At 37.7% G+C, this 12952-nt stretch overlaps 1 protein-coding gene across 7 annotated transcripts in view; it reads left to right on the top strand.

The window, feature by feature from the left end:
• The window catches only part of PUM2 (pumilio RNA binding family member 2), a 68117-nt gene that overhangs the window by 35102 nt on the left and 20063 nt on the right, over window positions 1-12952 (top strand). For all 7 annotated transcript variants that reach the window (XM_033054662.2, XM_033054660.2, XM_033054664.2 and 4 more), the window contains 4 exons: window positions 184-323; window positions 2006-2144; window positions 9873-10016; window positions 11031-11312. In XM_033054662.2, the coding sequence (XP_032910553.1) occupies window positions 184-323; window positions 2006-2144; window positions 9873-10016; window positions 11031-11312 (705 nt within the window). The remainder of the gene's footprint in view (window positions 1-183; window positions 324-2005; window positions 2145-9872; window positions 10017-11030; window positions 11313-12952) is intronic.

Genomic DNA, 12952 nt, shown 5'->3' with positions numbered 1-12952 from the left:
ACTTGGTGTGAATTTTTTAAATTAACCCATTTGTATTCATGTGTCATTTTAGCTAATATGGGAATTTTTTCTTTTTTATACCAGTTTCTCTTCTGAAACTGAGAAGATGAATCAATGAGGGATGCTACAAACAGTATTTTAAGCAGCTGCACTAGATGGAATAATCCTGCTTTCTGGTTTTAGGTCCTGCTGTGGTTCCACCTCAGTATTATGGTGTTCCATGGGGGGTGTATCCAGCCAATTTATTCCAGCAGCAAGCTGCAGCAGCAAATACCACAGCAAATCAACAAGCAGCTTCCCAGGCACAGCAGGGACAGCAACCGGTACGTTCAGCACCAAAAGCAGAGATGCTTTACCTTAACATTCCAGTGTGAAAGGGTCAGCAGCTAGGAAATATTGCATATTTCTCAGGTTGCATTTTATTGTATAATAAATGAATGTTAAAAACTCTGTTTCCTTACTGATTGTCACTGTCTCACACCATGTTAAAGTTATTTTACAGTCTTGTTTCTTAAGACAATAAGCTTTAAAAATGGTTCTTTTCTTCAGGTTGCTGTGCTGTTATGCATGTAGGTAATGCTTCCTGTGTAGTAAATTATTATAAAGTTTAATCTGGAAAACTGACCTAAGGGCATGAAAAGATACACTCTGGCAATTTTAGAAGGATATTGTTTCTTTTAAACTTGAGAAAAAATAGATCTGTGTTTGCATGAACTAGCTGGAAGATTGAATGTTGCATATTTTTCAGTCCCTTCAAAAAGTAGGGGAGAAGGTAGAGAAATAAAGGTCTTACCAGTAGTTTTGTTGCTTCATAGGAAGGAAGGAATGCCCAACTTATTTTTCTGTGACATCATTGTATTGCAGTGTCACCATGTGCCATATGGTGGTTTTGCCTTGGTGAAGCAAGTGTTACAAGAACTTGTTGAAAATTCAATTTGTACTTTTAAAAAAAATGATTTTCTGTTGTTACTCTGGATACATTTTTAAACTATTGTATGAGCTTTGAGTATAAAAGAATAGCAATTTTGAGAAAGGAAAACCCCAAATTTTACAATAACTTTATACTTGAATGAATGTAAGCATTTCAAATTTTTTACCAGCAATATGGTTAATTCCAATGCCATTCTTAAAAATGTAATACAAGAAGTCTGAGATACCATGTAATTCCAGGGGTTTCCTCACTGTTTTTATATTCAGGTGGCTATTTCTTTCTGCTGATTGTTTTTATCAGTGACCTGCATTGGTAACTGAATGTGCATCATCTCTGCAGTGTCTTTTTGTTTTCTCTATAAAATTAATATCGATTTTTGCAAATAACACATACAGTTCTTTATGGGAATATATTGTGAGTTGTATTTCTCCCTTATTTTGGACTTGAAAAAGTTGATTTTAACCAAGAGAAATAGAGTAGTTGCAAGAATTGAGATTACTTTTCAGTCAGATTCCTGGAGATTTGCTGTCAGAACATAGTAAAATACGCCTGTGCTGCATGGTGATGGAGTGTTATGTGGATGTTTAAAACTCAGTGGGTGCATTATTTACAGCACTGTTGGCAATGGAATGTTAATTATTTAGACAAGTTACTACAAGTGCTGAAATACTCAGATTTACATCATTCAATTGCCTGGAAGTAATGTAAACAAATGTGTTTATCAACACATTTGAAGGTCAGGTGTTCAGTTAATAAATAATGTAGATCATAAAATGTATCACTTAGAGATTTTCTTCCTTCCTTTGTACTCATTACCATTGATGGAACATAGCTCAGCCCTGCTGTACAGAGCATGGCAGATATTTTATGGTCATGTTTGTCAGCAAAATGGTATCTACCTTTTATTCTTTGTATGTCTATACTCTTGAACCCAACAAGGTGCAGTATTCCCAACATGAAAATTGGGGCTGAGAGGCATCAAATACTTATAGCAGCTGTTGTAGACCTTTGCTAGCACATAATAGATTGATTTCTTACCTGTTAAGGAAGGGGTGTTGTGTCGGCCTTTTGCAGGTCCTGCGAGCTGGAGCAACTCAGCGCCCGCTCACTCCCAACCAGGGGCAGCAAGGGCAGCAGGCAGAGTCACTTGCAGCAGCTGCAGCAGCAAATCCAGCTTTGGCTTTTGGTCAGGGTCTTGCTACAGGCATGCCAGGTATGTATGTTATCAGTGGATTAAGAGACTCACTGAAAGTAACAATATTGGTGTTATTAGGTAACAGATTAACAAAGTCCTGTTGTGTTTATGATAAGCTGCTTAGAATTGAGTTTTATAGTTTTATGTTATTCAGTTGGTTTAAAATACTGGCACAGTATTTTTAGAGCACAGGAAACTCCTCTAGCATTTATTGTTTGGAGCATTTTCTTTGTATTTGCTGTTACAAATGTATACACAAGTAATATCATAGATTTTTACAAGATAATTTCATGTATAATGAAGCAACCACGTGCTGTCTTTTAAAAAGTCATGTGCTGTCCAACGTGTTCCTCTGCAACAGGAGGTATTAAGTTTTGCTAGAATAACTTTTATTTGGGACATAATAATATCTAAAATTCAGAATCCAAAATTAAGAAATTTTAAGTAAAATTACTGCTTGAGCATATCTGAAAATCACAAAATGCTTGGAAGCACTCCAGAGGTTGGAGCCCGAGATTCTTCCAGTGTGCATGGCTTCTGACTTCCTGAGCAATAGTTCATAGGTTTGGGAGTGGTTAGCTTGAAGTTCAACATCACTTCTAAGTGTTTGGTACAGTTACCTGAGCAAGAGCAGTTTAGTGTATGTGGCCATTCTTCAGCATGGAAGTTAAGGTTTTAACATAGGTAAGTTAGATAATGTTGATGCATTCCTCTGACCTGTACAAGTTCTCTCCTTGGTCAGCACCACAGTGAGATGCCCTGCAGTCTGGAGCCAGACTTGTTTGCTGCATGCTCTGGGGCTGCACTGTGCGCTTGGCCTTCCATGAGCACATTTTAGATTCTAGCTGCGCAGCAGGCTAGCTATTGTGTTTTTCTTGTCTACTTTCTTTTATAACTGCAATTTCTATTTCTTCTCATGTAGTAGTTATTGTCAGCTTTTTAATATCTTTCTCCTGAAGTGAGGAATCAGCAGAGTGCTGTCCTGGCACCTGCCAAGTGGTACTTCTGCACATCTCTAAATCACTGGATAGGGCCTACGAACACTGAGGCATGTGAGAGATGTTATAAGCATCTTTGCATAAGTCTCAAAGGCTTAGCTATAACTTTTTTTGAGAGGAGTTGTGATTTCTTTATAGTTACATATTAGTTCTTACTTTGGATCTGGAGTAGTAGCTGTCTTAAGACTAGCTCTTAAAACCCATAGACCCCCACCCCCCTCCAGGGGGAGGATTGAAGGTAATACTGAGTGGTCAAATACGTGACCTCAGTAGTGCAAGAACCTGTCCTTTGAAGAAGGTACTTGAAGTTTTTTTTCCTCTTCCACATGCCCCAAAAGGTTTTCTGTGAGGGCAGGAGCCTTTTTATTCAGTTTCCATTTTAGGTTCTTGTTTTATTCTGTCCGATGCTGCAAGCCTGGATGGCCAGAGAAGAACTTTATTCTTGTGAATATATTTCAGACTGTTCTATAATAGGAATTGTGTGCAACTGACTTCAGCCTTACCAACCACACTATTAGAGAGAATAGAGCTCAAAATATAAAGAAAGACATTTATTTTTTCAGTCATCATCAGATGGGTTTGAAGTGAGTCATAGGGAATGTTGGTGATTCCTCTTTTTAGAGTAAGAAGCATTTAGGATGAGGAAATGAATGCATGCCTTTATATGTGGGAATCTTGTTAATGGGTTTGGTGTCTGTATTTGAGAGTGATACTTGAGCTCCATTTATAGCAAGCAAAGAGAAATAGGAACTTGATTTGTTCAACTTATTCTTGATTTGTCTGCCTCTCTTATAGTTTCCTGATTTAGGATAAAAGTGAGTTTGGCTCCAGAGATGTCTTTTTCTATTACCTCACTATAAAATTGAATCAAGATGACTAAATAATATCTAGATAGCAAAATGTGATTCAGTGAATCCCAGATAGCAACCACTGAGCAACTCATGTAATAAACAAGATTAAGAAGTGTGGCGTTCGTGTTTCAATGGGGTAAGATGTTTTACAAGACAAAGTGAAGGTCCAAATTGAGTTTCAAGATTTTAAAGTAATTTCACAATTATAAGCTGCACCATTTTGACTAACATTTTGGTCCAAACCTGGAAGTGCGGCTTATAATCAGGAGCAACTTATATATGGACAGAGAATGAGAAGTTGCTGTTCTGGTTTGGAGGACAGGTGTCTGCTGAGAAAGGCACGAGCTTCTCTTTGAAATGGAGAATGTAAACCCCCTCCCTCCAAATTATTAGAATTTTGAAATCAAGGGGTTCTCAGGCAAAGATATGGAAATTAGGAATAACAGTTCTTTACTAGGGAAATTAAAATAGAAATGCAGTACTACAAAGAAACAAACTCCAAACCCTGACAAAGTCAGAGTACAACCTGACACCCTGTCAGGCAGGGTGTTGGCAGCAGTCCCATTCCATGGTGGCTGCATCCTCCTGCAGTGACAGATGTGGCTCAGTTGGAGCAGTGCTCCTGTACAAGGTGCAGTTTCCCTCCGGAGGTCCAGTGGTGATGTGGAGAAATCTGGTTTTCCTCTGGAGTCCAGTGGAGAAAGGGGCTCCCTTAGTGTCCCAAAACCTCTGTTTTTATCTTGGTAAGAAATGTTGGGTTCTTCCCCCTGGCTGGAGCAACTTCCAATGGGATGCAGTAATTTTATCAGTCCCACAGTGGGACTCAATGGCCATTAGCAGAAAATGACTCTCTGGAGGAAGGATGAGTTGTGAAAAGATAAAGAACAATGCCCTGCCTGGTTTCAATGGATGGCCCATTAGCAGAATATCTCCCATGGAGATAAGGATCACTGCGCCCACCCTCAACAGATGGTGATAGAATGGATACCTTTTATCACACTCTGTATTGTAACCCAAGACAGTTGCTGACAACCTGGAGGTGCGACTTATAATCACGAAATTACTGTACTCTTTACAGTATTTGTAGTTTGGCTTCAGCGTGAGCTAGCAAGTGAGAGGATATCATTCAGTCTGTCCATGCTGCTGTCCTGAAATAATTTGAGGTGCTTTCTCCTTGTCACAGCCTTCGTGTTTGGTGAAATTTGTGTTATCCCAACTATTTGATGGCTTTGTTTTGAAATTTGGTAGTTCAGGTGTTTCTTGGTTAACTGTTTAGGAAGGTGTATTCCTGTGTTGTTTAAGATACATATCTCATTCTACATGCAGAGAGAAAGTGCCTGAAATCCAGGTTACTTTTCACATAATGTTGCTGTTAAGTCTCCTTTCAGAAAATCTTAGAATGATAGAATGGTTGGTTTGGAAAGGGCCTTACAGATCATCTCATTCTAAACTTTTGCAATGGATAGGGAACCTTCCACTAGACCAGGTTTCTCAGAGCCCATCCACCCTGGTCTTGAACACCTCCAGAGGTGAGGTGGCAACAGCCTCTCTGGGCAACCTGTTCAGTGCCTCACCACCCTCACAGTAAAGAATTTGCTCTTATCTAATGCAAAGCTACACTCTTTCAGTTGGAAGCCATTTCCTCTTGTTCTGTCACTTCATGCTCTTGTAAAAAGTCTCCAGCCCTCCTGTAGGCCCCTCTGGGTACTGGAAGGCTGACAGAACTTTGGCTTTCTTCTTTAAAACCACTAAATGTGAAATGTGTTTTGCATCAGTTATGCAATTCCATTTTAAATCCTTCCTATCCTAATTGAGCAAGTCATTCAATAACAAAGATTCTTAAAAGACGGAGTGTTTCTGCCTGAGTATATGTGCAAGAGAGTGTCAGAGGGTATCCCAAATTTCCTAGGACAATCAGTATACATTCTGCTTATGAATAAAACCAGTACTCATCACAGGCAACTTCTGGGCTTGGTTTAATCATCCAAAGTCGGGAGTCTGCTTGAGACTTCAGCAGTCTAAGGAGTGATAGTGCTCAGTGGAGATCTCCCTTGTGCAGTTGCTGTAATGAGACTGCAGAGCTGCTCAGCTTGCCCTAAAATAAATGTCTATAACAACAAGTCAGCCAAATCCCTCCAGAGGTTCCACAGACTGCACTGACTAGGTCAGATACAACTTAGTTTTATGGAACTCATGCAGTAAAGCTGTCATGGTGCATCTGGCTTGCAGGGGGACATGTAAAGTGAGTAGTCTGGAAAAAAACACCCATGTATAAACCATTAAAATCAACAATTTCTATCCATTGACATAGCATTTTTTGGTTTTATTACCTAGAGGAATTTGAAGTGTGACATTGCAATGGGTAGTATGAAATGGAAGTCAAATTTCCTTATGGCGGATATACAGTATAGGCAAAGTTACAGTGGTTGTAGAAATTAAAAATGGGTTACTGGCTGGGTAGTTTGTTCTGAATTTGATTTGTGAGAGGATGTGCAGAGATAAGGCTGAGCATGTCTTCACCACAACAGGCAAAAGGTTATAGGGTTTCACGTTTTGGTGAAAGAGTTGGGGAGGGGAGAGAATGGCATTTGTAAAAGGGGCAGATAATTGAGTTGGCAGAAAGGAGTATCACATCTGTTGGATTGTGTAGAGAAGTGGCAAACTGGCATACATTTGGATGTCATCACTGAGGGAAGTTGCCTTACTGGATGGATAACGCAAAACTAAGGATGAGCTGCATAAGCCAAGAGAACAGATTTCATTTCCTCTCGTTCTTTAGGTATATTCAAGGTTTGTGTGATAAGAATCAGAAAGTTTTTCAGAGTCTGTGGTTTTTGGAGACATTTAGAAATCATTTCAGCAAAACACCATATTGGTAAACTAGATTGTTTACTTTCACATTCCCTGCTGATACCGAGTCAGTAAGTGTAGATAGAGCAATTGAACTTTAAAATAAAAGGTGTGATTAGGAACTGATTAGGAAACAGTATGTTTTAGTTTTCTGACTGCATGGGAACACCACAGTGAACTTGAATGTGAAGGCACTGAAGTGAGCTTTGATAATTGTTAATTTTGAGGGGAAATTGCAGAGCCACAGAGAGACAATGATGTGATGGAAGGCAATAAGAACTGAAACAGGAAGAGAGGCAATTAGAGACATCTTCCAAGTCACCACCTTATCTCTGATAAGAGAGAAAGTGGGGGTAGTTTCTAGATTTGTGCTCACCTTTCAGGAATGAGGCACATGGGGAATAGTGGAATAGGAATAGTGGAAGGCAGAGGATCTAAGTTTTGCTGTAAGAGCTATTCTTTAATGATTTAATCTGATCTTCGTCTCTCTGAAATTTTATTTTTTGATATGAAAGCAAAAAATTTTATACCTTTGAGGCTGTAGATGCACTTAGCAAGGTTTTAGCAATTTCACAAATAGTCCTGTTACTTTGTTGTAGTAGATTTAAGTAGGAAGCTGAGGCCTTTGGTTCAGAATGTATTTCAGAAATTGGAAATGGGTGAACCCATCAGTTCTCGTGCATAGCTTGAGCACTCTGTGACAGTATCTGGATGCTGTTGACTTAGCTTATTACTTACTTAAAATGTACTGTCTGTGGATATATCACAGGTTTGTGTAATGTCAGGGAAGTATCAGGAGGGCTTGGGCATCTTGTAAAGAGCAAGGGCAAGTTGCTTCCTTTTTAAATTTAGCAGTCATACCAGTAAATTATTGTATACAATCTAATATTAATGTATTAAACTGCATTAGTATTAATTTCAGTGCCCCCTCCAAGTATTTTGCATTGGAAAATGCGTTTGTTTATGTTGTCAGTCTTAAGTCATATAAAAAGTTGTGTATTAGTTATAGATGAGCAGGAGGGTGTAGACAGTGGGGGTTTTATGCGGTTGCACTTTAACAGTTACAGCATTATCCATGGGTTTATGCATTTGAGGAGGGTAGGTGGGCAGAGCAAATACTGGTAATCATTAGCCCATTCTGAATTCTGGAAAAGTGGTTTTATATGATAGAGCAGGAACAAACAGCAAAACCAACATGGTATTATGGGTTGAACCTGCTATGAGTAAAAGCAGAAATTATGTAGGTACTAATAATTAACATTGTTAATGTGTACAGGAACACATGTTATTATAATGAGCTTTCCTAGTGTGTCACTAATCTAATCTTTTGTGTTACCTGCAGAACTAGAGTAAAACAGACAACGGTTTTTCACCTTTCCCTACCTTGGGAATGTAGCAACCTTTCTTGGTGGTGAAGGGGCAGAGCAGAGCACATTTTTGTAGGTGGAAGAGGCAGTGGCACTTCTAGCAAAGGTTTTCTAACCAGTTCAAGTATAAGAGCATGTTTTGGTTGTATTTTTTAATGAAATTTTCAGACAAATTATGTTGACAACATCTGTCTTGTGCTGTTGGTGGGAAAGAGAAGGTAGATGTGCCTGGAATGCAAAGTGAGTAGTGAACAGTGAGATCAAACAGGTTTAAAATTATAGCAGTGATGATTTTTCATAAGTATAATGGAGGTGAATGCCTTCAGAACTGTGAATTGAACCTAAAGATCTGGATTTTCATTGCTCCTGTCCTGTTCAGTGCTACCTGAGTCTCCTTCATATCTTCATATTTTGTTAGTGTGTGGGAATTTGGACCTGTAAAACCAGCTCCTCTGCAGAGCATTGTAACCACCAGGCCAGAAGGGAGATGATGTTTCCAGCTCTTTTTTTGGAGTGTATCTAGGCAGAAGAGAGACCTTAAATCAGAGGTCCAGTTATGTTCAGGTCCATATGTATTTCAGAGAGAACTCTGCTAGGCCTAGTTCTGAACATACAAGGCAACTGATGGGAACAGCTGACTTAAAATAGAATGCAAAATCTTTCTTCTTACATGTACAAAAATAGATGTGTGACTTTTGCAATCTTGTCTTTTCTCTTGATAGTGTTAGTATATATTTGAACATGGGAGGAATATTGAAATTCCATTGGGTTTTGTTTTATTGCTTCATAAGAATAGTCCACCTAACAATTAGAAATCATTGTATTTTAAATATTGGCACCATTTCTTAGATTATCATAGATTGTCTTCCATTTTTTAGGGATTCTTAATCCAATTCATCTACTTCACTGTAAATGTCAAGAGCTTTAGAATTAATTCTCTTGCTCTTGTTCTAAATAAAGGGGTTTTTTGCTTGGCTTTCTTTTGTCTCTTTTGCTTTTCTTCATTCATATATTGTATCCTGTATTCCTTCCTACTGCTTTCTTTTCTCCTTTTTCAACTCCTCCTCCTTCATCAATTCCAGTTCTTAGCTATGAACTGAATGAAGTGCTGTGCTTGGATTACAATCTTTTTTTATTCCTGTGAAACTGACTGGTCCAAGGTATTCCTGCACACACAGCATTCCTTTCCTAATGTGTTTTTTGCAGATGGACTTTAAGTGTGGCTGGGTAATGTGTGGAATTGCCAGACTTGCATTTAGCTCAGCCCTTTAATTGTGCATGTCTCAATAGCTTCTCCATGTACAAAGGAGTACAAGAGAAATGTAGAGTATTTAAAACTGCTGGAAGAAATTGATTTTATAATGATCCAAGTACTGCCAGTTGTGTTGTACCTGTACCTTTTCACTGTGTTAGAAACTTTAACCTTGACAGTAAGTTCAACTTAAGTAATTTTAGAAGTTATTTTAGTTGTAAAAAATTACCTGAAGCATTTCTAAGTCTGATTTTGTCCCAGTATTTTATGATGTTTACTGCTTTTTCTTTGATGTCTAGTTGGTGTTCAAAGACAGTGTTGCAGAAATGCTGGTTTGCAGTTTGTGGTTACAATATTTCAAGGAGAGAGGAAATGCTGACTGTGTGAGACTCTCTGTACCACTAATCCTTGTCTCCTGTGTTGTGTAGGCTACCAAGTGCTGGCTCCCACTGCCTATTACGATCAGACTGGTGCCTTAGTAGTAGGCCCTGGAGCAAGAACTGGCCTTGGAGCACCAGTCAGATTGGTGGCCTCAACTCCTGTTCTAATCAGTTCTGCAGCAGCACAAGCAGGTAAATATTTAATCCTGCACAGATTTCTTTCACTTCTCTACTGAATCTTAACAGTAAGATGGATTAGTATTTGGCATCATTGTTTTCTATGTATCTGTGAAGTCTAGTTGTGAGGGATATACTGTGCATGCTTGCTTTATTATTGTGTCTCCTGTTCTCCGAGACTGTTCTTTCTCACTGATGGGGTTTTCCATTTTTAATTGGAATTTACAGTCCTCTTCCCATGCATACACAAGCATGTTTCTGCAAATGTTACTTGTCAGATAGGAACATTTTCTCCTTCCTCTCCCCATGCATTGTAACATGCACTTCTCATCAGTCCCCTAAATGGTGTCCTCTAGGAAGCATCATTTCATTGCTTCGGCCTGGCAGAAGATGGACAGCTCTGGAGCCTTGCTATGCTTTTCTCATGAAACTTATTTCCTGAAAAATGTGGCAATGAGAAAGCTATGTGAAGAATGGAAAGCAAAAGAGGAGAATTCGTTACATCAGAAGTCTTAGTCTTTCTTTTTTACCAGTTGTCAGATCTAGTATTACTTTACTGAACCATTTATTGCATTTGTTAAATTAAAATCCAGAGTATTAACCCTGTATTAATTTACTTAATCTGTTCAGAAAATTAGATTTTAAGTAAATCTATCAGCTTCTTTCTCTATGCAGAGCTCACTTCTGATAGTAGCTGAAGATGTCTTTGAATGACTTCTAGCTGCAACTCTGCTACTGCAACTTTGGATATAAAAAGTTCAGTAAACAGTAATGTCTTATATGTTTACACTGAAAATTCTCTCAATTACATTAACAGTTCTGCAGCTTTGATTAGTCTAAAACGTGTGCTCTCTTCACCTTTTTTCCTTGAATAATTGTGTGATACTATTAAGTCTCTTAGTCCTTGAATATGTGAATTTCTGCTTGTTTTAAGAGGGCTTCAAGAAAATACAATTTAGTACTAAATAATCCATTTTCAGTCAGAAATGTTTGAGAGAGTAATTATGATTGAAAACATGTGTTTTACAGCTGCAGCTGCTTCAGCTGGAGGAACAGCAAACAATCTCGCGGGAGCCACGAACGGTCTATTTCGGCCACTTGGTGCCCAGCCACAACAACAGCAACAGCAAACAAATAGTAGCCTACAATCCAATTCATTTTATGGCAGTAACTCTTTGACCAATAACTCCCAGAGCAGTTCCCTTTTTTCACATGGTCCTGGCCAACCAGGAAGCACATCTCTTGGCTTTGGAAGTAGCAGCTCTTTAGGAGCAGCTATCGGCTCTGCACTTGGTGGATTTGGCTCATCAGGTAGGTTGTTAATATAGTGAGGACATTCTGTGAGACTTTTGTGCTAAACAAAAAAATGTATCTGTGTCAGGCATCGTATATATACATACATTTCTAAAAAGAATGCAAAAATAGGTTATGCAAGTTTAAAACAAAATATAGGGGAATAAAAAAAGTGTTTTAAATTCACTTGGGTTTCTATATACAAGACATGTTTTTGAACAATGTCCTATAGGCACAGGTATCTCCAAAATACTTTTCCATACTGATCAATCTACTCTGCCCCAGAGGTTTGTTACTGTCTTTCAGTAAGCTGCTATTGTTTTCGAGGAAGTCTTCATTCTGTGGTTAAAGTAAAAATTGATGATAGTGAAGATATACATTCTTTTAATTGCCATATCAGAAAAAAATCCTAATTTTTTTTCAAACAAATTGAACAGCATATGACTTTCTGAATTTAATCTAGTACTGAAGTGCTTGTTTCCATAACATTTGTAAAGGATTTAAAAAACAAAAATTCTTAGTACCTAAGAACAGTCCTTGTTAACTCTAGCAGGTTTAATCTTAGATATAGTTAAACCTAAACAGTTCTGTGCACATCTGGGGCTTTTAATTATTTCAACAGGTACTCCTAAATATTACCAACCAGTTTATATTTAAAAAAAAAAAAAAAAATCATTCTGTCATGTTTCTGCTCTAAAGCAGAAATTTAGTATTCAGTTTTCAAACATGCAAGGTAGGTTTTCTTATATTTCAGATTTAGCTTTAGTAAGGCAAGAGAAACATTTTTTTGAAGAGTATTTCCTTTTGCTATTAATCTCTTAAGTTTACAGCGCTGAATTGCTTTCTTATTACTAGTGTTTTAATGAAATTAGGGGAACATGTTTAATCTTGTATATCTTGCAGATGGGTAAAAATTGGGGGAATTGTACACTCTAATGGTATTCCTTTGAAAATTAAGGAAATTAGCACTAAAGAAAGTAATTTTTAAAAACCATTACAAAATGGCTTAATATATGGAAGAGAAAAAAACAGAAGGAAAAGCACACCCTTCAGTGTTAAGGCATGGTAGCTGTTATTTGGTAACTAAGTGTGAGTAATGGCATCAAATATACTGCATACCAACACAGAGTTTTTCCTCAGTGTTGTTTTAGATAAAATAATCAGAAAATTTATTTACTTTTTAAAACTTATGCTAAGAAATCCAAAATCAGGTTTTTACACTGATCCTATCCAGTGTTTGATTTTAAAGAGGAGACTCAAAACATCCCATGTTCAAATAAAAAAAAAATAAAATGGAGACAGCTCAGTAGTGTAGGTTTTTTAGCTTTCCATAATGCCACAGCAAGTAAATTTTAGTTACAAAATTGTGCTATCCAAGTGTATATTATGTAATTTGTCCTGAGCTCTTTGTAGGGTTTCACGGAATCCTTACCAGCTGTAGATACAGTTTCTTTACAGTGGTAGATAGTGATAATAAATATATATATTTAATACAGTGCAACTATTTAAGGTCTCTAGATAGAATAAAGTCATAAAAGTTTTTATCCTGCATTATCTGAAGAACCTCCATAGAACACAAATTTTAGTTGTGTATCTATTTAAGAAAATCAGCATAGCTGTTTCCGGCACAGGAGGTTAAGCCTTTTTCTTTTAGCAAA

Source organism: Catharus ustulatus, chromosome 3 (genome assembly GCF_009819885.2).
Source record: "Catharus ustulatus isolate bCatUst1 chromosome 3, bCatUst1.pri.v2, whole genome shotgun sequence".
Taxonomy (NCBI): domain Eukaryota; kingdom Metazoa; phylum Chordata; class Aves; order Passeriformes; family Turdidae; genus Catharus; species Catharus ustulatus.
This window is presented reverse-complemented; position numbering and strand designations above follow the sequence as displayed.